At 36.3% G+C, this 26067-nt stretch overlaps 2 protein-coding genes across 2 annotated transcripts in view; both read right to left on the bottom strand.

The window, feature by feature from the left end:
* LOC145683841 (bile acid-sensitive ion channel-like) overlaps positions 1-25730 on the bottom strand; it is a 105816-nt gene extending 80086 nt beyond the window's left edge. Inside the window, exon 1 of the mRNA XM_081755437.1 lies at positions 25518-25730. Coding sequence (XP_081611563.1) covers positions 25518-25591 — 74 coding nt within the window. The 5' untranslated portion in view covers positions 25592-25730. The remainder of the gene's footprint in view (positions 1-25517) is intronic.
* LOC145683595 (zinc finger MYM-type protein 1-like) lies at positions 8048-24446 on the bottom strand. Its single transcript, XM_081754935.1, has 4 exons — positions 24442-24446; positions 16084-16252; positions 14751-14858; positions 8048-12590 (listed from the first exon to the last, which is right to left on the bottom strand). The coding sequence occupies exons 1-4, from the start codon at positions 24444-24446 to the stop codon at positions 11688-11690; spliced, it is 1185 nt and encodes a 394-aa protein (XP_081611061.1). The 3' UTR covers positions 8048-11687.
* Positions 25731-26067: the final 337 nt, after the last annotated feature.

Here is a 26067-nt window from a genome sequence, read left to right as displayed (position 1 = left end):
GTTTTCTGCGTGATTGCCAAATATGTTTGGCATCTAATTATAAAGGCTTATGAATTGAAGCTACCGACAAACACAGTAGAAAGAAAAATACTTAAACAAATCCAGGTATACGCAAAATTTCATCTCCCACATTTGATGCATTTATTGCTTCTTTCTCTAAGCGATTGTGTACTAGAAGCAACAAACGCATCAACTTTATTAGATGGCAACTGTCGCCGATCATTTGAAAGTGAAGATGGAAGAACTATAAAATAAAGTAAATAGACAGTCGTCATTTTGTTATAAAATTACATGGCAAGCAGATTTTCTTATCCCGAACGGTTATCGTCGAATATACTCGGCTTAAAGGAGCACTCTGATTAGCCAAATTCAAAAGACCTCAACAATTTATCCCTCTACAAGCGACGTTCTCTTCATCGCCTCCGTGGCCAAGTCGGAAGAAAACACGCGGCTAGTAATCGAAAGATTGGTGGTTCGTGCACTCCCCCGCCACTGGTTTTTTTTTTTTTTTTTTTACTTGTTTAAAGTGTTTTTAGACTCAGCGTAATATAAACACATTACGCATATAGGCGATTTAACATATTTTGAGGGAGTAATTTTGTGGTTCATTAACGCTTACGGCATGGCTCAACACCGATTGTGTGTTAAAGGCGTAACACACCCCCTGTGTTAAACTCCAACACCCCGGGGTCTGTGTTGAACTAACACCGCATAGTGGTAGTCACGCCGGAACCGCTGCCTTGTGTTAAATTGAGTTGAATTAACACAACCATTTTTTTACTGTGTACATTCATTTTGGAAAAGTTTTTATACTTAAAGTGGTAGCTGGCATAACTGTTAAACCGAAAATTTCTCTCGAGACCAAACTTTATAACTAATGAACAACTAAAAATCGTAAGTTACTGCATTCAGCTCTTCGCTGAGCCATCATTACATTCCAAGGGAGTCGAGCTGATGTGGGCCACCCTATTGTATTTATAAATATACAGTATTTGTCATAATTTGAATGCAATTTGTCTTTAAATTCTCATATAAATAGCTTCTGCATCTGAATGCCCCCGCCCCCAAAATTTACAGAGAAATCGGCGCCCTTGTTACTTTCTCAATTTTAATGAATACGTTAAAGTCAATTAACAATATCAGAATCTTTAAAAGTAAGTCAAGTAATATCTACAAAATACTTTCAAATATATTGTACCGGTACTAATAATTTTCAAACCTTGTCCTGTAGACCAAGATGGTTCAGTGGTAGAGCGCTCACTTCTGGTGCGTGGGTTTCTAGGTTTGATATCAAATTACTCTAAGTGCGCTTTGTGATGGACAAACATCGTATCCGTGGGTTTTCTCGGGTTTCTCCCGTTTCTTTCCATTTTTTTCATTTCACCATTTTCATTCATTATTAACACCGTCTTCCTTATTCTCGGTGTAAAATCAGAAATGTCATTTCACGCCTAATTTAATTAACCAAGAAAAGGGATACTTCCTATCAGAAACAAATTAGATATCTCGTTCTAATTAACTCAAATTCAATGGATTAGCTAATAATCTAATATAGTAGACGATGATAAAGTACCTTAGTTTTAATATTATAATAATATTATTTTCTAATAAGGGCATTACTATGGGTTGGCTGAAATAAATATCTAAGCTTGAACTCAATAACTGTAACATATGATATGGAAAGAGTACCGGTATCATTGAAACAAAACGGCAATACTATGTAATATGTGGAGTGTGTTACGGAATGCACTGTGAAAGATCGCTGTGTTATTTCAACGACATGCCTATGTGTTAACACGATTGTGTTAAAATATAACACAAACACACTGAGAAAAAAATTGTAGGTGGCGTACTTAAAAAGAGGTTACATACGTAATTCCTGTAGTTTTTGGACTTCACGTGCAGCAGACGTATAGCTGAAAACGCATGTCTTGTAATACTTTCTGTATAAGTGTTCCATCTATACGTACTTTCCGTATGGAACAATGTAGGCGGTCAGGATCTCACATACAAATGGATGTATACAACATATAGCTGACGAAGGTAACACAAGTACAGATGGTGATCAGAAAAATGGAAACACCTGAACGAAATTGCAACCTACCAGATTAGTATGGTGTCGGGCCACCTTTCGCCTTCAGAACAGCCTTGATGCGACGTGAGATTGAGGCATAGAGGTCGTGAATGGTAGCAAGTGGAATTTTACACCATTCCTCCTGCAGGGCATCGGTCAGTTCTGTGAGAGAGGATGGAGGTGGAAATCGTCGCCGGAGTCGTTTCCAAGACGGACCGCAGATGTTCAATTATGTTGAGATCTGGGGATTGGGCGAGCCAGGGGAGGTGTTGAACTTCATCCCGATGTTCCTCAAACCACGCTGCAACAACGCCAGCTGTGTGAATGGGTGCATTATCATCCTGGAAGATGGCGTCATTGTCCGGGAACAACATCCGGACCATAGGATGCAAGTGGTCTCCCAAAATTGCGACATAATCGTTGGCAGTGATTCATCCGCTAAGTGTGACCACAGGACTCAATGAAAACCATGATATGGCGGCCCACAGCATTACCGAGCCGCCGCCATGTTTCACAGTTTGGCGAAGACACTGCAGATCATAAGCTTCTTTGGGTGTTCTCCACACATAAACGCGGCCCGTGGTTGGGAATAGGGTGAAGGATGACTCATCCGACCATATCACACGTTTCCAGTCCTCAACGGTCCAAGTTGCATGGTCGCGGCACCATTTGCGGCGTGCGAAAGCGTTATGGTCCCTGATGAGCGGTTTGGCCCTAGCAACACGACCCCGTAAGTTCATGTTATGTAATTCGCGGTGAACTGTGATTGTCGAAACAGGGTGGGGGAGGTGCTGATTGAGTTCCTCCGTCACTTGCTCCGCAGTAGCACGACGGTTCTGCGTGACAATGCGCTTTAATACCCAGCGTGACCTGTCACTCATGATTATCTTCCGCCCACTGTTCCGCTTCCCCGATATGGTTTTCCCGTGTGTTGTGTAGGCCGTCATTACCTTCGACACTGTCCCACGCGACACACCTAACACAGTAGCCACTGCCGTCACACTCACTCCACATAACCGCGCACCAACAATTTGCCCTCTTTGAAAATCTGAGAGGTCTCCCATTTTACACTACCTCCGTCTGCTGCAGCCACTGGACACTGCTGTTCCACTGCGCCTGACGTAGTATGGAGACCGACCTAACACACCACCACCAGCGGTCCGGCGCTGCGGGCGCCACGACACCACTGCCAACCCATACATCTGACGTGTTGCCAACGACAGGTGTTTCCATTTTTCTGATCACCATCTGTATATGCATGTGATATACGGAAAACTGTTAGATGTCAGGCATCCTGCAATGGAATGATGTAACATCTAGGGGCAGTGCCTATGTACTAGCATACGGATAACGTATGCTTCGTAGTGATTTCTATACTAAGCAAGAGGATACCGTATATTTGTACAATATACCGCTGTCCGGAGAATGGATTTTTCTCTGTGCAGGTGGTTAGAACAACTCACTCTCCATTTGGAGTTGTGTGTCAAATGCCGGTAGTTGAAATGACACACAACCTGTGTGTTAAATTAACACAAGTGTAGAATCTTCGGTGTTGTTTTCTGCGTGATTGCCAAATACGTTTGGCATCTAATTATAATGGCTTATGAATTGAAGCTACAGAAAACACAGTAGAAAGAAATACTTAAACAAATCCAGGTATACGCAAAATTTCAACATAAAAACCGTGCGATGTGTTTTCAATTGTTTTACATAATGTTTCTGAGGAAATATGTCAAGAGCGAGAAAAATCGTATTACTGTGTCACTTCTACACTGCACTAGAGCTCACCAGTCAACACCGGGGACTGTGCTTCAATAATGGCGGAAAACAAGTAGAATCACGATTAAGAGGCAAACATATTATAAGGATATAGGTAAGAGTGTCCTATCATTCTTGAACAAGATGTTGGTGAAGGTCGTGTTTCGCACCATCAAGAAATACTTCACAATAGGTGTTGGGGAGGACGATATTTTTTTTTTTAAATGAAGATTTTCTACATGAAGTGTTGTGTAGTTTACTATTCTTATTTTAAAATTAGAATCTTCGGGAAGCATAAGCATTCACACCACATGGTTTTCCAACACAGAAAAATGGTTACATCAACACCACACACGGAATTATTTCAACACCGAAATAGATGTCGTAATAACACAGAAGTGGAGTCGAATTAACACCAAAAATGATATTAATCTGGTGGTCTGACCTTGAATTTTAGCACAGAGAGTGTTGAATTAACACCAAAACGGTGTTACTTATACGAATTTGACCTTGAATTATGACGCAGATTGTGTGTTGAAATAATAAGAAAATGATGTTGAAGTAACACAGGGAATATGTTATATTGATACTTGACATAGTGTAATATTAACACAAAATAATTAACACACTACACACTGTGTTAGTTTCTTCGTGTTGGTGCAACACCGCCACAAGTAACATTCAACACTTTTCTCCACACTATCGACCCTGACATGGTGTCGAATCAACACTGAAAATACTAATACAGATCCGAATTTAACACCGCTCAGCACCGGTTGTGTGTTAAAGACGTAACACACCCCCTGTGTTAAACGCCAACACCGTGGGGTCTGTGTTGAACTAACACCGCATAGTAGTAGTCACGCTGGAACCACTGCCCTGTGTTAAAATTGAGTTGAATCAACACAACCATTTTTTACTATGTGTTTGCCCCCAGAAAACATGTTAGCAATATGTTATATTGATACTTGACATAGTGTAATATTAACACAAAATAATTAACACACTACACACTGTGTTAGTTTCTTCGTGTTGGTGCAACACCGCCACAAGTAACATTCAACACTTTTCTCCACACTATCGACCCTGACATGGTGTCGAATCAACACTGAAAATACTAACACAGATCCGAATTTAACACCGCTCAGCACCGGTTGTGTGTTAAAGACGTAACACACCCCCTGTGTTAAACGCTAACACCGTGGGGTCTGTGTTGAACTAACACCGCATAGTAGTAGTCACGCTGGAACCACTGCCCTGTGTTAAAATTGAGTTGAATCAACACAACCATTTTTTACTATGTGTTTGCCCCCAGAAAACATGTTAGCAATATGTTATATTGATACTTGACATAGTGTAATATTAACACAAAATAATTAACACACTACACACTGTGTTAGTTTCTTCGTGTTGGTGCAACACCGCCACAAGTAACATTCAACACTTTTCTCCACACTATCGACCCTGACATGGTGTCGAATCAACACTGAAAATACTAACACAGATCCGAATTTAACACCGCTCAGCACCGGTTGTGTGTTAAAGACGTAACACACCCCCTGTGTTAAACGCCAACACCGTGGGGTCTGTGTTGAACTAACACCGCATAGTAGTAGTCACGCTGGAACCACTGCCCTGTGTTAAAATTGAGTTGAATCAACACAACCATTTTTTACTATGTGTTTGCCCCCAGAAAACATGTTAGCAACTAGTGAAGGAAAAACATTGAGACGTAATTCTAAGAGCTATAGTCACCGGCAGCAGAATTTATTATTTTTTCCTCTTTGAGAAATTAATGTGAATTGCTTTCTGAAACTAAATTCTTCAATATAGTTTGCAAGGTTTCCGACAATCCCTTTCATTGGATTGCCCACAAGATGGAATCTTTCTGACGAGATACGAGGCGAGACAAGACGAGGTAGCTCAGTGTCATTTGCGGCCGTGGACAAAATTCCTGCTGAACTGAGTCAAATGCGACCATTGGTAGGGATTTTCTTTTCATCTACAAAATATACTTAAGACAGGTGCGTGATTTGCGGCTATCTAGAACTGTTAGCTTCAATTCCATTCTATTTGATTCATTATGCATTGTGTGTGTGTGTGTGTGTGTGTGTGTGTGTGTGTGTGTGACAAGGTGTAAGTAGTCACTTTCTAACCAATTAAAATATCGCACTTAGAGTAGTATTTTTTTTTTGTTCAAACTACCCTAATATACATAGTGATTTATTGCTCAAGTAGAAACATTCCGTGCGAAACCACCCCAGTGAACTGTGAAATTATAACATTAGCTTTACAGTGAAAAGCAACTTTTAAAATTACAGATTGTAGTGTAATACCTACGGTGTGCTTTGAGCGTAAGAATAGAAATTTAAATTTTGTTCTCTTCAAGTGCTACTATACTATTTGTATGGCACGTCAACCCATATCAGTAAGATTCCTGTCTTGTTGCTTATTTCTTTCATCTTACTAATTCCATGATCATTAATTAAAAAATTATTTCCTTTCTGTAAGTTACCTTACTGAAAAAAAAAATAATTTTGTCTAAAATTCAAAAATAAATACTTATTTGTTAATGGAAAGTATTTACAAAGACAGCTTGTCTGTATAGGGACCCATGTGGCCGCGTTGGGCCAATATTTTAGGGATATACGTAGATGAAGGGTGTTTTCTTTTTCTTTGTTTTCGAATAACATTTATTGCAACAAACTACAAGTATGTAAAATCATAAACTAGCTACTGTATATGGTAGCGGTTCACTCCGTACGTACTTAATCAAAACCAAAATGGCAATAACTTAAGGTCAAAATGACAACGACAAGATTAAGAAAATACTTTTTGTTTAGGTAAAGGTCTTTTACCTAAACAAAAGATTATTATAGCACTAAATTTGAGGACACTGAAGTACTTCTCGAACAAGGTGTCAGCATACCTAGAGCCAGCCAGCCCTTCCTATTTTGAAAATCATACTTAATTGAATCAAAGTTCTGATAAGTAGTATGATCTTGTCAATTACAAACAAAAATTTGTAGATAGGTTATTGTCGGCTTTAGTCCAGTCAGAAGCAAATGCTTGTTATCGTTTTAAATTGCAAGTCTGTAGTTTTTAAAATGGATCACTACCCGGAAGTCAGTATAAGCATTAGTTCATTGGCTTAACCAACGCGTAAAGAAATGGCACATATTATAAGTATTACACTATAAAATAGAGTTATGCGTCAGCTACAACATGAGATACTATTTTCTGTGCTTATGTATTCTGTTAGCTGAAAAAGTAACATATAAGAGAAAAACTTCATCAGTTTTAAGATGAGTACGCAAGATGGCGCTTGCTGTTAGATTTTGCTACTCCTGTGCTCAGTTTTATGAAATTTTTACTTACAAGCATAAATTATTTTACAAGTAGTTGTCTCATTACGGAATTTGGATATTAAATTACCGTTTCTCGTGTTATATTTTAAATTTTATCCAAATATTATTTTGTGTTTGCGGAAATAGTTTTAGCGGCTGAATCTCATGCTTACGCAGGACGCCATAATGCTTCGTTGCCAAACTTACATGTGTACTATTGCAGTCACAGTAGTAGGGCAATTCCTTGTTAGCGTTTGAAGTCCAGAGGCGGAACCTGTGAATTGTGACAAAACTATTATAGTTAATAAAAGTGGAAAATGGGGAAACAGAAGGAACCATATATATATATATATATATATATATATATATATATATATATATATATATATCAGGGGCGTCATTTCAGGCTTTGCTTGAGGGGGGCAAGAGCACCATCGACATAAGACTTTCAAATTTTGTACTAGTATATTAGTAGACAATCTATTAAAGTATATGTATTCCTCAAACTCTTGGGGGGGCAATTGCCCCCTCCTGCCCCCCCCTAAACGACGCCCCTGATATATATATATATATATATATATATATATATATATATATATATAAAGAAGAATCCAATACTAAGTAAAAGATCAAGAGCCAAAGGAAACAAAGAGGAAGGAAGCATAAATTGAAGAAACAGCTAAGCTCTTTTCAATTTTTAACTGTTTGTTTCCACGTGTAAGGGGTCTGTCCTGGTTCGTATTTTAATAATCTTCAAAATAATTCACAACGTTTTAACACTTTCTTAGCTGGTTTTTAATACTAAACCATGAGAAGCGTACATAATCAACTTTCTGCATATACAACAAGATGTCTACACCTTTATACATACACTTATTTCCTCGACAAGATGTCTACGTACCTGTACATTTATTTACGACGTTGCTATAGTAACAACTCTCTTTTATTAGTTACCGATTACAAAAAATAATGTCTCGAAATCTCTGTGTGTCTTTCTTTTTCTTTATACATAATATTGCTCAAATAATTCGCCTCTGATCCCTTTTTGTAAGCTGGCACAGATTGCTAATGTTACATACAACGTTATCGTTGTAGATGTCGCTCGGACGGTACTTCCATAATAGTTCTACTATGAAGGAAAGAACCCTGGGTTAAATATCATGAAACATTTACCCAGGGCCGGCGGAAGGGGAAAATATCACCCGGGCAAAGAATCCATACTGCGCACCTACAACCCATTGGTATTACTGAGTTTAAATTTGTTATGCTGCCTTACAGATAGCTGCTTTTAAAGGATAACTCCTTGAACTCTATAACTATAACTATAAGAATCAATTATCAAACTGAGTAAGATCTTAACTTTTGTCAGTTAAATACACAGAGTAAGTTTTGGTTAACGATATACGAAACAATTATTTACAGATGAGCATGCAAAATATTCCACGTCACTGATTAGAAATTTACAGAGCGATTCAAGAAACAACGATTTATATAAAATTAAGATTGATGATGCGATACAGCATTTATTTACACATATATACATAAACAATCTTGTTAACTGCGAAAAAGAACACATATATGAACAAAAGAACATTTAAATATATTTTGTAACAGCATTGTACAAATGTTTCGTAATACAAATAATACAACCAGAAATATAATTTTATATCTTTATACAGTTTTAATGCAAATTGTCCTTTGACTTGTTTACAATGCTAAGTAAAGTTAACTTTTCGTGCCTTTTTCTCTGCAAAGTCTTTAATTAAAGTATCAGTGTCAAGCTCACACAGAACATCACATTCAATAGACATCATAGAAACGCCTACAAGACGCTCTTGCGTCATCGTTGATCGTAGGTAGTTCTTTATAAGTTTCAACTTGGAGAACCTTCTTTCTGCTGAAGCTACACTTACAGGAATAGTTAGTGAGATTCTTAGAGCAATAGTTGCATTTGGAAATAACCCAATAAGGGAGTTCTTGCAAATATATGTAAGTACTTGCAACGGTTTGCTCCCACTTTCAGAACCGAGAAATGAAGGTAAAAGTAAGAGCTCTTGATATAACTGAAATCCGTCAATATCACAATGATCTTTGTCTGTTAAAGATAGTTGTAAGTCCTTGCAACACTTTAGTAAATACTCTTTGTCCGTTATTGGATGGATGTCATACAAAAACCCAAATATTTCGCTGTGCTGCTTCAGTTGTTGCTTCAGTTTCATTCAGGGAACAGATAATTGTGTCTAATGTGCAAAAATAGAAGTTACATTTAAACGCAGTGTATGGATCATTAATCGGTTCGTCTTCAGATTCATATAAAAATTGTCGTTTGACTTTTCTAGGTCGGAGTTTTGGTTCATTCTCAAATTGTGGTTGAATGTCGAGCTCTTCAGCAATTACTTTGGCATAGTGATGGGCAGTGGGAATATTCCCGGTGGGAAGGAATTTAAAAATGGGAATATTCCCGGGTTTTTTCCCTGGCCTATAAATTCCCGGGAAGGAATTTATTTCCATTTCTTTACTTTATCTTCCAAATTATAAGAACCATATGACTAATTACTTTATTTTAATATATTATGATTTACTTCTAGGTTTTTGAAGAATTTGGAGGTTAAAAAATTTTAAATTATTTGACGGTACTTTATATAATTAATAATATCATTTTTTAAGTTCCATTTCCATTTGCACTAAAAAGTAAGGTAATTGTTTAGAATTGGGGGGCCTAAACTAGCAAAAAGTAGGATGATTTACGGAAGAAATGAGTTGATAGTGATCTTCAAGTAGTCAAGAAAGTATCGAACACATTTTCTTTAGGACAGTAGCGGATTTATACAAAACAGAAAGGTAAGTGGAAGTGATTTATGTGAGAAAAGAACGTGAATTGTTGGTAACGAAGATAGAAAACAACGTACCATGGGGGGCTCTAACCCGCTTTCTTTCGCTAACGCTCGCTCTGCAACGCTCTCTGAATTTAATATTAGTAACGTAATTTAACGTATGAAACCATAAAACAACCGCATCGGAATAGAATATCGCAAAAAAGTAGGTGCAAAAGCTGGCCCCAATGCTAAAGAACAGCCAAAATTAGCAAAGTACTAATTTACAAATGATGAAAAGGAACCATTTTGTAAAGTAAATTAGATTTATGTAAAATAGAGATGAAATACTATTAATCAATCCTGAACCATCATTAGTAATAGACGTCGGTCTGTCTCCTCTCTCTGACTCGAATTTCTGAAGAAGTACTCGGAGTTCTTTTACATGTGAATTAACGTATGGAATGTCGAGAAATAGGTAGAATGAAAGGTCGTGTATGACAATGTTACGTGCTAAAATATAAAGATAAGTAAGTATCTTGCAAATTTTGTGAACATAAATATGTATGCGCAAATGTTGATAAATTGGTGAGACATGTATCTTCTAGCATTTAACCAATCTAATTGGTTTATAACATTTATAAATTTAATGTGTTTATAATATCAGTAATAGAGTCAAGTTGAGCAAATCCACTTACATATAAATTTAAACTGTTACTATATAATTTTTCACACATATTTAATTGATAGAACATATTGTAAATAAATACACATTTATGCGCTCTCTCTAAACATAATAAAGTGTTAATAAAGTAACATAGTACCGTCCAGAATATACATTTTAAAGAATCCTCTGTGGACAACAGTAATAATATGCTATGATATAAAAATTAATTCAACTTTGAAATCATAATATAGTAATAGAAGGCAATTTTCTTTCTCATTGAACATAAATTCCCGGATAAATTCCCATTTCGGGAATCTTCCCGGGAATATTCCCAGGGAATATTCCCGGGAATTTACCCATCACTACTTTGGCATCAACCAAAATATTCTGGAAACCTTAATCACTTCGCATGTTCTCAAGGCGACACTTGGTTTTCTTAAGCAGATCAACTGCTTGCTGAATGTCCACTGATTCTTGTTGGAAAACATGGCTAACCACATTAACACAAGAAAGAACTTCATACCAAAACACCACAACACAAACGAACTTAAAATTCAGGAGCTTCCTGGCCAGGGAACAAGCCTTATCTTTGCCCATAACGTCTATCTTTTAGTCCTTTGATGCTTCGAAAAGAGTATCGTAAATTTCTCCTAACTGGTAGCGAAACGATTTGACAGCATCAATACAACTCTCCCATCTAGTATCACTAACAGGTTTCAAAGTGAAATTAGATATATGTTTTTGCAGAACAGACCAACGATATGTGGAACTAGAAAAATAATTGTATGCTTCTTGCAATAAAGCAAAAAAATTTACAGCCTCACTACAGCACATTGCAGAATCATTCACAACCAAATTCAATGAATGGGAGCTACAAGGGACAAAAAATGCTCGACTATTTAGATGTAATATTCTTTTTTGAACGCCTGAGTGCTTTCCTTTCATATTGGCACCGTTATCATACCCTTAGCCACGCATGTTTGAGAGAGGAATTTTCAGTTTTTCTAATTCTTCCAAAATAGTGGTAGTTAGTCCTTCTCCTGAAGAATCATTTTGCACAAAAATTCCAAAAAATGTTCTTCAATGGATGGTTCCTTACCCAGTTCTACCTTCACGAAACGAACAATTAGTGTCATTTGCTCTGTATGACTTACGTCTGGTGTACAATCTAATATTACGGAATAATATGTCGCTTTCATTAGATCAGTCAAAATTTTATCCTTTATTTTTAACCCAAGGAGTTCAATTATTTCATTTTGAATGTCCTTGCTCAAATAATGTAAATGTGTCTCTTTACATGTTATTCGTCGCAAATGCTCAGCCATAGTAACATCAAACTGTGCAATACACTCAACTAGTTTGAGAAAATTGCCGTTGTTTCTTGAGTAAATAGTGTCATTTTGACCACGAAATGCCAAGTTCTGGGAAGCAAGAAACTGAATTATACACAGCTGTCGTTTGAGAACCTCTTTCCAACGCTCAGTTTCATTGCGAATAATTGCTTGGTTTCCAGCGTCAACTGTTTTACCTGACTGTAATCGGTTTGCAAGTTCAAACCACGATTGGAAAGCCTTCATGTGAGTCAAAGATCTATCATGGTCTGATAACAGTCCGGGCATATGCTTCCAATCCGAAAATCCTTCACGAGAAGAGAGTGACATTGTAGTACCACCGAAAAGACGGCAACAGAAACAAAATATTGCATCCTTAGTCACTGAATAAATAAACCAACTACGAACAACTTCTTCTCCATTGTGCAGACGTCTTTTGTAGTTACTTCTAGTAAATCGCCGACCCTCGCTGTTTACTAGGAACTCTCGTTTGGAGACTTGAACTGGACCTCGTCTAACAAGTATCTGACGCATTCTGTCCGTAATATGTTCTGGCCAATTTCCTGGATCATCAAGATCGATTGATTGAGATTCCAACACCTGCAAAAAAAAAAAAAAAAAAAAAAAAAAAAGTCAGTAGAAAATAATGTTAAATTTATTTTAAACATTGTCTTCTTAACAAAGAATAAGTGACTAAAACTTGAATGGAATTTTTAAAATTGTGTTCATAATTTTTAAAGATGGTAGGCTTGCACCGAAGATTGGTGGGATGGGGGTCAAGCAGCTAGATCATCCGGGGATAAACACAAAACTTAGAATGGCGCATGACCAATAAGCCTCCGATAGATGTGAGATATAAATAAATAAAGAGGGGAGAGGAAAAGTTTAATAATAATTGAAGTAAATAAATAAATAAGTAAATAAATACAGGTTTCGTGCGAATATAAGACGTCCACGTCATGTTCTTTTCTATACATAGGAAAACCTGCCCAGGATTTCTGAAGCCCTACTTAGGATTCTCGGTTTCAGCATTGAAGTGCTGTAATGTGATTAAATGCCTTGACCCTGATTGGCACCACAAATGCCTCTTACGAAGTTGAATCAGTAATGAACGACCAGATCAACCGGGATACAAACATGTTCGTGGCTGACTTAACCTAAGAAATATGCAACTTTGAAAACAACATTTCTTTGAACATTATTCTTAGCAAGTTTGTAATTCCTACTATCTGTATTTTCTTTAAAATATGCACATTATTATACACTAATTAAAACTAAACTCTGTTTTTAAGGTCCGAAACACCACTGACTGTGTCCTTTTTTTTCTTTCTTTTTAAATGTGGTGGGTTGGTAGCAGGGGCGTCATTTAGGGAGGGCAGGAAGGGGCAATTGCCCCCCCAAGGGTTTGAAGAATACATATACTTTAATCGATGTCTATTAATATACTAGTACAAAATGTGAAAATCTAATGTCGATGGTGCTCTTGCCCCCCTCAAGCGAAGTCTGAAATGACGCCCGTGGTTGGTATGTGATAAGTTAGTTGACTGGCATCGTAATGTTTTGGGGCTTTCTGGATTAGAGTTTGGTACTTTATATTATTTGAAAAGCTTTCCGATTTCCTTGCGATGCTCAATATAAAAAGCCTTGGGGGATAGAATCCGATAACTCTTGCATCAAATACGAGTCTGCTAGTCATTCAACCACTAAGGCAATGAATATTACATATTATTATTAAAAAAAAAAAAATGTTATCCCACATGTCTTCCGTCAAAGCAAATTGAACGGAATACAGTGATATTATGCACCTAGACACAAGAAATGAATTCCAAAAATTGAGTAAGTGTGACCCTAAAGATGTTTTTGATTGATTGTTTATATATTTGGCATGTTAAAATTTAATTGGTGTCTCCGCAGAACGACTGGTTAAGCTCATCGCCTTATAACTACGGGAGCTCGGGTTCGATTCTCGGTGAGGACACAAGTGGTTCGGATCCCGCCCTTAGAACGTCATCATCATCCCATGGAAAGCAATGCAAAGCCACCATGGTTTCACCTTGCTGAGAGACCTTCGGGGTCAAACACATGCCTCCGGGAAGAACACCAATCATCATCATAAATTAATTACTAATAGCAGGCAAATTATGAGCTTTCTTATATTACTGTACAAAAGCATATACAGTTTGAACCTCAGTATTTTCATTTTTCTAACAGATTGAAAAAAAATAATTACAGTAAAATGTATGTGGCCAAACTATAGTCTGTTAAAAGATTTTTTTTTAAATGTCAGTTAGTGAAAAGTCTCTATTTAATCAGTTCTACTGCTTGCTTATTTGTTACAAAAATAATAATTCGATTTATATCCCGAGTTCAGGTCGAAATGACCCATTCATCTGCAACACCCGTCAAATTAAACCAAAGAAAATCAATAATATTGTATATGCTTCATGGAAAGTAAGTGAAACATAGTTAATTTAATCCCACTAGCTAACTATATATATATATATATATATATATATATATATATATATATATATATATATATATATTAGCTAGGCCGTCATGAACATATTGGTACAAAATATTTAGAAACAATTGTCGGTCGGTCGAATTTATAATTTATGCCTGTCGAATTGCAATGTACTCTAATAATAAAAGTAATTATGTTTCATTGCATTTCCTCATATTTTACACAGTGCTGTAATTGCGTGATATTCAACCACGCAATTGTATGTTACTCAAATAGCAAAATGTTTAACTTACGTCTATTACAATTTCCTGTGGAAATGCTGATCCATCTTCGTTTCGTATATCAATTGTTCCAGATTTCAATTGTTCTTCTTCCTCCTGCGAAATGCTCGATCGATCCACCTGTGGAAAGGAAAAGAACTAATACGTTACAAATAAAGTTTCTTTTCTTAAAAGAAAAATATATATTTAATTTGTATTCTAAAGGTGAAGAAAATGCATAAATGATAAAATAACTGCGTATAAATATTGAATCTACATATTCTGTGTTCATTGTGAAAATGTACAGTTAGGAAAACAAAAAATGGGGATAGTCTTACAGAATCTACGTAAGAATGGTCTCATTTTTTCTTTTGCTAACTGTACATAAAAATTAAATTCTCTCCGTATTCATTAACAACTTTGTGTTGTGAAAATCATCAAGAATCAGTGCATTCACAAAATAGATGCGAATGCATTCAAATTAGCTGCCGAAGCCGAACACGTTTTTTCAAGTCAAGTTAATCGTATTGGATAGAAACATAATCTATATAGTCTTACCCTGGTACATGTTACTTATTTACGATATGTTTAAGAAATATTGAGTCTATTGCAAAATTTGTGATAGCGAAACTCCACGGGGATCTGTTAACGGTAACAATGATACATTTTAACTCTTCAGAATTCTAGTTAGTAGACGATACTACTACTACTACTACTACTACTACTACTACTACTACTACTACTACTACTAATAATAATAATAATAATAATAATAATAATAATAATCACTGGCACGGCAGACCAGTAGATCCTGGGCCTGCTCCAACACCATCTGATAGCGAGTGGTAAAAATTCATCCACCTGGGTAACAGAACGCGGGTCAACCGGTCGTGTCACTACCCGCCAACAGGCGTATTAGGAGCTTTGCAGGCCAAGTGACCGTCATATCTTTATTTATGTGACTCCCCAGTTTTCCTGCCGTTGAAAAGCGGAAAGTTCGGGGATTGAACCCAGGAGCACGTAGACATGAGTCCAACGCTTTAACCTCTAGAGACTATGGAGGCCCTCTACTTAATTAGTAGATGAATGCTTGAAATACAGCTAAAGTTGGTTAATACACATCTAACGAGTAAAAGTCTTATCGCTTTGGTACATGTATCAAGCATCAGTGTTGGTATAGAATGTAATTATTGCTACTTATATCAATGGGGAAAGAACTTTCTTTGAGCCTGAAGTTCGCCGCCTATCTGAGAGGCCGCCACCCTACCTACCCACCCCAGCCTGCTAAAACGCTACGTGTGTAAGCACCTCTTCTCTATTAAACGTAATAAAACGAAAATACGTTACGTAATGTAGGCCTACTTACCTGTACTGTGTTGTTATCTTCTGGAATATTTGGTGATTTCTTGCTGGTTTCCTCATTCTCTGCTTCTATGTTCTCATTTCCATTATTGTCTGTTTCAGGAGTACGAAATAATTTCTTTAATGCTGCTGCCTGTTTCTCATTTTCAGCCGCTAATTGTGCTCTTCTTTTTCTGTATACGTTTCCAGAAGGCTTCTTTTTTCCGACATGTTGATAAAGAACACATTAACGCAACGATTCTTCTACTAAGAGTCGAAATTCAAAGGACAAAAGAAGAACAAGCACACCATGAAGCCTGCACTACATGTACATGACTTCTGATTTATAATTTTCTTTCACGAGACATTTGACAGTACAAACAGGACTAATTTCTTTTTGGTTGCCGATAACTCAATATTGTTTGTGTGTACTGTTAGAGCGGCCGACATAGCTTTGTCGCAAGGAGTGCAATTTGTCGGCACCGCGGCGGTTGTGTCAGAGCGTGATATTGTTGCTCAAAACTCCCAACTCTCAACAATAGCCTTTAGCTTTGTTAGCGGAGATTTTTTTATAGACAAATAAGGTGAAGGGATGAAGGGATTTCCTTTATAGAAGGTTCAAGAACAAACCGGGGTTGTTATAAAGAGTGAGGTCTATAGCATGAGATAGTAACCAATGTTGCTACACAATTTATGAAAAAGTTAATTTTTTGTTCACCGTTTACAATCATATAAATTTAGCAAGGATTTTGGCGCCCCCCAAACTCTCCTAAAATTTGGCGCCCCGGGCGCTCGCCCGGCCCTTCCGCCGGTACTGCATTTACCTTTTGAATAGCCCTCGTATATTTAATATCACCTTTAATACACATATTCTACTTTTCCATTTATATATAATATATTATAACATTACACATTTTTATATTTGTCAATATATCTCAATATTAATAACGACGAATTATAATTATATTTCCACAATTATATTTCTATGAGCAAACTGACATTTTTTGCTTTAGCTTTACGTCCTACAGTCATACCGTGTATGCTAAAGAAGAGAATGAGGTAAGGATGAGACTGAATGACATGATGAAATAAATGAAATAAAAGGAAACCGGAGAAACCCGAGAAAACCCACGCACATGGTTTTTGTCTACCACAAAGCCAACTTGTCTCAACCTGAGATCGAATAAAGAACCTCGCACACCAGAGATGAACGTTCTATCGCTGAATCATCTAGGTCTCGAAAAGATGTCTTTTACGAGGACGAAATTTAAATGAATTACACATATACAGAGTACACATATACAGAGCATTTGCATAATTGAAATAGGGTGCAAAGTAACTCATGCTTACACGACTTGGACACTACAACTTTCTTTCAAAAAAAAATAAAATAAAATAAAATAAAATAAATAAATAAATAAATCAGAAAATGCGAATATTTGTCTTTCGAAACTAAGCTAAGGTAGTTTATATCTGACGTGCTACACACAAGAATAACATCCATCAAATTCACTTTATGTGAATGAAAGATGAGAGTTCTCTCGTGGGACTGAGAATATTCAATAAACGTGCGAAAAGTCAATCATGGATATAATAAATTAAAATACAATTGGAGAGTTTTCTTTTCGTACGAAAGATGTTCAGTAAATAGCACTTTATTCAGATATAAAGTTCAAAGGAACTATTTTTGCTCGACCCACTGCAATCAACTTGCAATGATTTGGAATTCATCATTTATGTTTAACCGTTCCGTTCTAAACCAACTATATGGTGTTCATTATAACAAAGCAAAATTTTCCATATTCCTAACATTTTCCTCCCATCTATTAGTGAAGAGCTATTAAAAATCACAACGGCTTTACTGAAAAGTTTCTGCTAAATAATATGGAGAAGCATTTGACCGATTACAGGCAAGAATTCATTGACATTATCTAGTTTCAGATAATCAGAAGTATTCACGTGTTAACGATTCTTCGATTAATGTAATGTCAACCAATATTTACTTGGTATTTTTCAGATATTTCTCTATATTGTTTAACTGACACTGCTCTATAAATGAAATATGAAATGTTTTCACCAATTAGTAGGTTTCCACTAATAAACTTTCTTCCAGTTGATAGTGGCATTCAGAAAAAAAAAAACAGTTGAGAATGCTCCAAGAGCGTCACCAGAATGAACTTTAAAAGAACTGTTTGTTGTCTACGCAAATTGCTTTCATATGGGGATCGGACAGAATGGCAGGAGGACAAAATGGCAGGGGACATAATGGCAGGAGGACAAAATGGCAGAGGACGAAATGGCAGGGGACAAAATGGCAGGCGGACGAAATGGCAGAGGACGAAATGGCAGGAGGACAGAATGGCAGAAAGTTAATTTGAATTGTCGGGTTTTAAATTATTTTGTTTCTTGCTTGATAAATGAAGATTTCAACATAAATTTTCGATTTATGCATTATGCTCCAAAATTCGAACTGCTAACAATATTTCAATTCTAATTGACAGTCATCTACAAACACCTTGCTATTACAAGCTTTCTATTCATACCAGCAGTGTCTTAATAAAATAAATTAGTTTTAGTCGTTTTCTTTTTTATATATATTATTTAAGATCTCTTCGGGTATTACTAGAAGGAAGCAGCTTTTATCTTTATTTCTCACTGTGATCTGTATATACTCAAGTGAAGACAAACAGTTTCAAAAGTTATTGAAGTTATTTGCAAAACATTTTAAGTAACAAGCATTAAAAAAAGGAAAATACATACATACTCCATATTAACTTGCGAATAAACTAACCTCGGTATTGTACAAAGGATCAGATACTTTTTGTGGCAAAGAAAACGAATTAAAATTGGTCGATTCTACTCGTTCCGAAGTTTTTGACGAGAGAATATGTAGGATGTGTACTCATTATTTTCTGGTGACTGTCTCTAGTATTTTTAAGTCTATAAAATATGCATACGCACAAATTCAAGGGAAGCTCGGTGCAAAAATCATCGGAGGAAACAAATTATAGAGTACTCACAAGAAACACTAGAACTTTCGGTAGACATAGGATCTCCCGTTTTCAAAGGGTCTAGGATGTTTCGGTGTAGGGCGTTTTGGTGTAGGATGTTTCGGTGTAGGACGTTTCGGTGTACGGATGTTTCGGTGTACGGACGTTTCGGTGTAAGGACGCTTGGCTGTAAAGGACGTTTCGGTGTATAGCCTAATATTTGATTGCATTAATCATATGCTTGTAATGAACAGTCATGAAGTGTCATAGTGTAGCCACTCTGCAATAGTGTAAACTGATTAACATTGTTATTGAGTCTCATTGTTATTGCTCAATCTCTTCGTAACATTGGCGTATTTTATCGTTTTTCTGACTTCATGTCCGCCAATTAACTTATTTGTTCCATTTGAACAGCACTAACAAGGAGACTTACGGAAGTGTAATTTACTGATTTGAATAAAACTTTGCATACTTGTAGAATATCAAAAAATAACCTTCACGTTTTTTTTTTTTTTTTTTTTTTTTTACTTTGGTAATGGTGCGGGTTTAAGGGTAGATACTAACCTTTTGAACGTTAGAGGTGGCCCCCAAGCATAAACAGAAAATAATTATTAAAATAGAAGATTAAATGATACGGCCAGCTTACTGCCAAGGGGGTTTTAGGACAGGTGATTCAGAACCTGACGTTAAAATTACAAAATTCAAATTGGCGGATCCAATATGATGATTACAATTACAAATAGTCTTCTGTTTGAAATGTCGTGCAGTTAGCCAAGAACAATTGTGTAATGGAAATGGAAAAGGCTGAAAGTGCCACAAAGTAAAATTTCCAGTATTCAATAAAAACTTCCTAAAACTGATCTTTATCCTTTCAGGTGCTGCTCCTTGCGAGTGCTCTAGAAACTAGTAGGAATTTTTCTGGCACTTTCGACCTTCTCTAGGTTATTGGCGATGTCGTTGACAACACATTCCATGCAAAAAATCGATTTTTTATTTCTTGGCACTTTCAGCCTTTTCCATTTCCACTACACAATTATAATTGGCAGGGACTACTGAGAGAAGGTGCAGACTGATTTGAAGCCCCTTTGTGTACTTATTTTAACAGGACGTTTGATTAAATCTATAGCCCAAAAAGTTAGAAGCCAGTGCCAATGCATTTGTCCCGAAGATGAAGCAACACATGTTATTGGAAAAAAAAATATTTATAACTCTGATCAATACGGTTTAATTTGGAAATGCAGACGGAACGTACTTTAGTGTTTACAGGGATACAAACAGTAGAAAGTGTGACATAGTCAGTAAATTCTATGACTCGTAGCTACATCATACAGCCTTTAATTTCTGCAAATAGTGTTTTATTATCACCACTGTTAATTGTTTTGTAGGAACATTTGGTCTTATAGTCCAACACAACCTCTTTAAATTTGAAAATACCCTTGTGAAAGCGTCAAATCCGGGACAATTAACATCAAGTGTTGTGAGATCATGGTTCCAAGAGATTTTTCTTCAAGCGTCTAATGCAAAGTCCATTTTGTTATTAGCTTCGTGGAGTGGTCACAATTCATCAATTTTGAACCTATTTTAAGAACAAAAGAGTAACTCATAATAGAAACCATTTCTGCAGGAACAACCGGTAGGATTCAGCCTCTTCTTGTGTTCTTTAGGCCGTTAAAAATTTTCTTGAGGCTCTTTTCTGACACTGTCCTCTACAACTATAACATGAGTTTATATCTCCGTAAAAATACAATATCCCAACACTGATTCATAATCAGTTTTCTTCTCCTAGATTTGCTAATCTTATTGGGTATGCATGATATAAAAGCGGTTATTTGGAAGAAAACCCACCTGTGTTTGAAAATTTCCTTTCAAAGATTGTGCAGTATTTTGCGATTTGTGCACAGTTATTGCCGTAATAAGGTGTGTGTGGTGTGCACAATGTTTATGCATCACACACTTTTTTACTATATATCATTAGCATAAAACGTTTCCCCAATCAATTCATAATTATAACATTTGAGGATATAAGAAGTTCTGAGATAGAGTGAAGCGAGGGGACTCACTATAAATAAGCAACCCCTGTCAATTACAGCAGCATTTAATTTTTATTTTATTTATTAATTTATATTTTCTACTTCATGAATTTATTTCTCCCTAACGAATAATTTTCATTTTGAAGAGTGGACGTTTTGGTGTAAACATTGGAACTTTTACACCGAACCAGCCTCACACCGAAACGTCCTACACCGAAACGCCCTGCACCAAAACGTCCTACACCGAAACAGCCGTATCCCGTTTTCAAAATATAGGATATGATTAATTGTATATATATCATATGATTAATTGTATACATGTCATATGAAATTTGATAAGGTAATAGTATGAACACAAGAAAGAGCATTTATCAACGTTTAAAGATACGCAAGTCATTACACAATTTACTTCGTTAATAAATATGATTTAATTGTCGTTATATCAATCTTTCGTGGACTCGTCGTAACCTGGAAGAATTCTGATAAATTCTACATGAATCTAATACTGAAATCAGAACACATTTTGTACATAAATTTAGAAAACGAGACGAGAAAATTTTGATTCGAGAAAATTCGGATTTTTACAAACATTTACGACATGAGACGAGAAAACCTGAATTCTCATCTCGTCTTGAGGGCAACGCTATAAGCAAGCAAGTTAGAAATCAAATATGCACGATCATGGTTCCTTTAAGCTGCACTAAGCTGTAAATATACCCAATATCGCATTGGGGGTGAAAGGGGAGCGATTAAAGTGGAATGCCTGATAATTTAAGGTTCCTCATAACTCCAGTGAAATTCAGGGAAAATCTCTGAATTACGAAAAAAAGAAAACATACAAAATACATTTTCAGGGTAACTCTTACAGGTATTACGTTATTATAAGATTAATGCTACTTCTGAAACTGATTTGATTGAATATGTATTTGGATAACAAATCTAATTTCATAAGTTTTTCAAAGTATCAAGTTTGAGAAGAACGAAGTTTGTCTTCCACTGTTATTATCTCATTGCTCATAGACACCAGTGATGAAATAATTGGTCGAAAATCACGCGGCCGCTTCTTACATCAATTCATGAAGAAAATTAGTTCCAATATTAGGTACCTAAGTTGAGTATTAACACACATAAAAAAAAAAACCTCTTGCAACCATGCATAGCACATTTTAATACTTACACTTGAAATAAAAATATGACTGGATAAAGACGATTGCCTTTGTCTTTGAATTTCATATGCGAATAACAATATAGGGCTTTTCAGATAGAGGAGGGGGAGGGGCAGGTTTTATTAAACAAGATCGTACATCTGATATGTTTTAACTATAAGCAACTTGTACTTGCAGGCTAAACTCAGTCTTCTGATGTCAAACGACAAATACCATTAAGATGTTCAAGAGAATAACGTATCAGCATTATTACATACTACAGACACAAAGATACTACTAGGCTCCCAAGTTTCAAAATTATATTATGTGTGAAAGCAGTTAGTAGATTTAATTCTTTGTCACATGATAGCTAGACCTTGAGAGAAATTCAGAGGGAGTCCATGGGAAAATTCTTTCGTCATAAATAAAAGTTGTACTACTTAGAATTATTATAAAACCAAGATATCAATTGGAAGATGGTTAAAAAGAAATAAATTTAAGAAAAAAGACATGGATAACTGATATTTACGCACTTTTACGCTCTTGGTTCAATTTAGCTGTATTTATATGCTTTGGACATTTGAGGTAGAAAAGAATAAATCGAGAACCGTTACCTACTAACAAACACAATAGGTGAAACCTAAAAATACGAGCCCTAGGAGTTATAATTTTTGCCAAATTAACTTCCTGCCATTCTATCCTTCTGCCATTTCGTCCTCCTGCCGTTTTGTCCGCTGCCATTTCGTCCTCCTGCCTTTATTTCCTGCCATTTTGTCCTCCTGCCATTCTGTCTTAAATTCCTTTCATATATATATATATATATATATATATATATATATATATATATATATATATATAGGATTTTAATGAACTATACCCACAAAACTGTAAGAGGTGATTCCTCACATCAAAATAAGAGAAAAAAATCATATGGATCTACGGCAAAAAGTGCATAGTTTCAGAGGTAGGGCTGTCTAAAATCGCGAAAAAGCTAAATTTCAATAGGCCCTATTTCGAATTCCAAAACTGTGGATAGTGGTTCTTATCAGTGTAAAGGAAGCCACGCATTCACAATTCAAAAGTGCATATTTCATCAATTGTCAATAGGTGTAGAGGGTATTTCCTGCAAGGTGTAATTCAGAGATAAGCTCTCAATAAGTTTTCAGATATACCCTCATTTCATGAAGAGTCCAAAGTACGCAAGAAGCAAGCCTTGACAACAATGAGCACCCAACGCTTCAGAGGGAGGTCATAAATGTTAGGAACCAGCAGCCCCACGTTCTTTTTCTGTGTGTTCGGAATAACGTGTGATGATATGTATTTCGTCACGGTATACTTCACGTTTTCTTCACTTATAAGCGTGAAAGAAAACATCGCACCGAGTACGAGAGACCATGCTGCTGACGATCCTTAACACTTCCGACATCGCGCCAAAGGATTCCGTGTTCACTGCTATCAAGGCTTATCATTTGCCTACTTTGGACCAATCATAAATTCAGAGCATATCTCAAAATTTGGTTGATGGCATGTCTGGAAATTTCATCCTGCAGGGAATACTCTGTTCACCCATTGAACATTAATGAAATTTGCATTTTTGGATTGCATATGCATGACTTCCTTTACGCTGATAAGAACCACCATCCACAGTCTCTCGAATTGGAAATAGAACCTCTTTGAAATTTGGCTTTGGACAGCCCTAGCTCTGAAACTATGCACTTTTCGCCACAGGTCCATATGAAGTTTTTCTCTTATTTTGATGTGAGGAATCACCTCTTACAGTTTGTCGGTATCGTTCATTAACACCACATACATATATATATAAGGTGGCACAGAAAAAGGTATACAGTCCCGTACTGATCAGCTAACTGTATTCTTGTTATCCATCAGGTAGACTTAGTTTCTTTATTATTTGTTCTTCATGTTCTTTTACTTCTATCTTAAGCTCGCAATAGCGGAAGCAAATAAACCCATAAACTAGAATGTGGTACTTGATCAATGCAGGGATGTACCGTATATCTACTTTTTTGCCACCCTCTATATAAAACGTCCAGTGCTTATAAATCAGAAACGGCTGAGAATAAGATGAATCAAATACTAAGATAGGAAAATGTCAAAGGGTATATCACATGGTGTTGTTGTGGTGACCCCCAGGCCCTCCTGGAAAGGGGCCCAAAGGCCAACTTCAAATTTTCAAATAGCAACATGTATTGAACCATACCTCATTCGATAGTTCTTAAAAAACGAAACAACTTTTATAGGAAACCATTTTCGATTTGGGCCACCATTTTCAAAATGGGCACAAAAATGTGTTCTGTATCAGATAAAACGTCCAAATCAGAAACGGCTGAGAATAAAAAGATGAATCAAAAACTAAAATAGGAAAATATCATAGAGCACATCACATCGTGTTGTTGTGGTGACCCCCAGGGCCCTTCTAGAAGGGGCGCTGGGGCCACCTTCAAATTTTCTAATGGGAACATCTATTGAATCATACCTTATTCGGTAGTGCTTGAAAAACGAAACAACTTTCGTAGAAAACAATTTTCGATTTGGGCCACCATTTTCAAAATGGCCGCAAAAAAGTGGGTCCTGTATCAATTTGAAAAATGAAATGAAATCTTTGAGTTTTACGTCCCGCGGTTATGCTAAAGGAGACGGTGATGATGAGTACTGAATGAAATGGTGGAATGAAGAAAGTGGGAGGAAACGGGAGAACTCCGAGAAAACCCACGCTCTACCACTGAGCCACCGCGGCCCCTATATCAATTTGAAGTTGACCCCTGGGTCCATGGGAATGAAAATCCATTTCCAAATTTATTGTCTAACCTTCAGAGGCTCCGAGATATGAAAATTTTAAAATATTAGGAAGCGGTTATTGAGAATTGAAACTTTTTCTGCTTCTTATACTGCTTTATTCAAGTATTGCATTCAGATTTGTGCATGGGTTGATTGGTTAAGATGACGTGGGGTGTTCAGGACAATTGCATCCCTCTAAAGGGGCGTAAGGCTCGAAAAGTTTGAGAATCATTGCTTTCAAATCAAGTATATTTTCTTTTGTTTTGAATGACGTATTATACATAGTGCAAGATCAGTATATACACGTACAGTATATATTTTTTAAATATTGTTATTATAGTAGGACAAAAATTACAAGAAAGCAGAAAATAAAATATACCTAGGTATAGAAAATAAAATAAAACTAGGTCATTCTAGTGGTAAACTATAAAAAAGAAACTGTATAGTGACCTTATTTCATTCTCCATATATGTACCAGAAACATATAAATGTACTTACATATGCCCATTAAAACAGTGCGTAGAATTAAATTTCTGATCCATCACACTACTTGTATCTTCAGACGAAAGCATTTTTAATGAACTGTGTTATTCCAGTACTGAGGAAGAAATACTGATACAATAGATATTTCCGTGTTCGGAGAACATTCACAATTAGAAATTCTGTTGGACGAAAATAGAAATCCAATACCTTAACTCAAAATAACATCAGTTTGTCATAGCTTACCCTCTTCCCCCCATACAAACAGATGGTTGAGGAAAACTGTTATAATCAAGATAAAGGTCATTGGTCATTCCCTCCGGATATCAACAGCTGTCTCCAGAAAACACTTAGCAACAAGATTTTGCAGTAATTTCTATAAAGAGTGCATACAAACTTGGGATTTGTATTTCACTTCATTCTCGTTCCTCCGGCTATTTCTCGTACAGAGCGGTGCCGAATTATCAAAAATGTAGGATTTCTGCAAACACTTAAAATGTTTGTCTTTATATTACATTTCATTACATCTCTTTATTTACATACTACTGTAAGAAAAAATTAATACATA

The sequence above is a fragment of the Thermobia domestica genome, chromosome 4 (genome assembly GCF_964235325.1).
Source record: "Thermobia domestica chromosome 4, izTheDome1.hap1.1, whole genome shotgun sequence".
NCBI lineage: Eukaryota > Metazoa > Arthropoda > Insecta > Zygentoma > Lepismatidae > Thermobia > Thermobia domestica.
Note: the sequence above shows the minus strand (reverse complement) of the source record. Positions and strands in the feature narration are given on the sequence as shown.

Bases quoted from the DNA above. Each gene is read 5' to 3' on its own strand.
- LOC145683595 (XM_081754935.1), bottom strand. The intron at 14,859-16,083 runs GTAAGTAGGCCT...TCCTTTCCACAG, and splicing joins AAGATAACAACACAGTACAG to GTGGATCGATCGAGCATTTC. The intron at 12,591-14,750 runs GTAAGTTAAACA...TTTTTTTTGCAG, and splicing joins CACAGGAAATTGTAATAGAC to GTGTTGGAATCTCAATCAAT.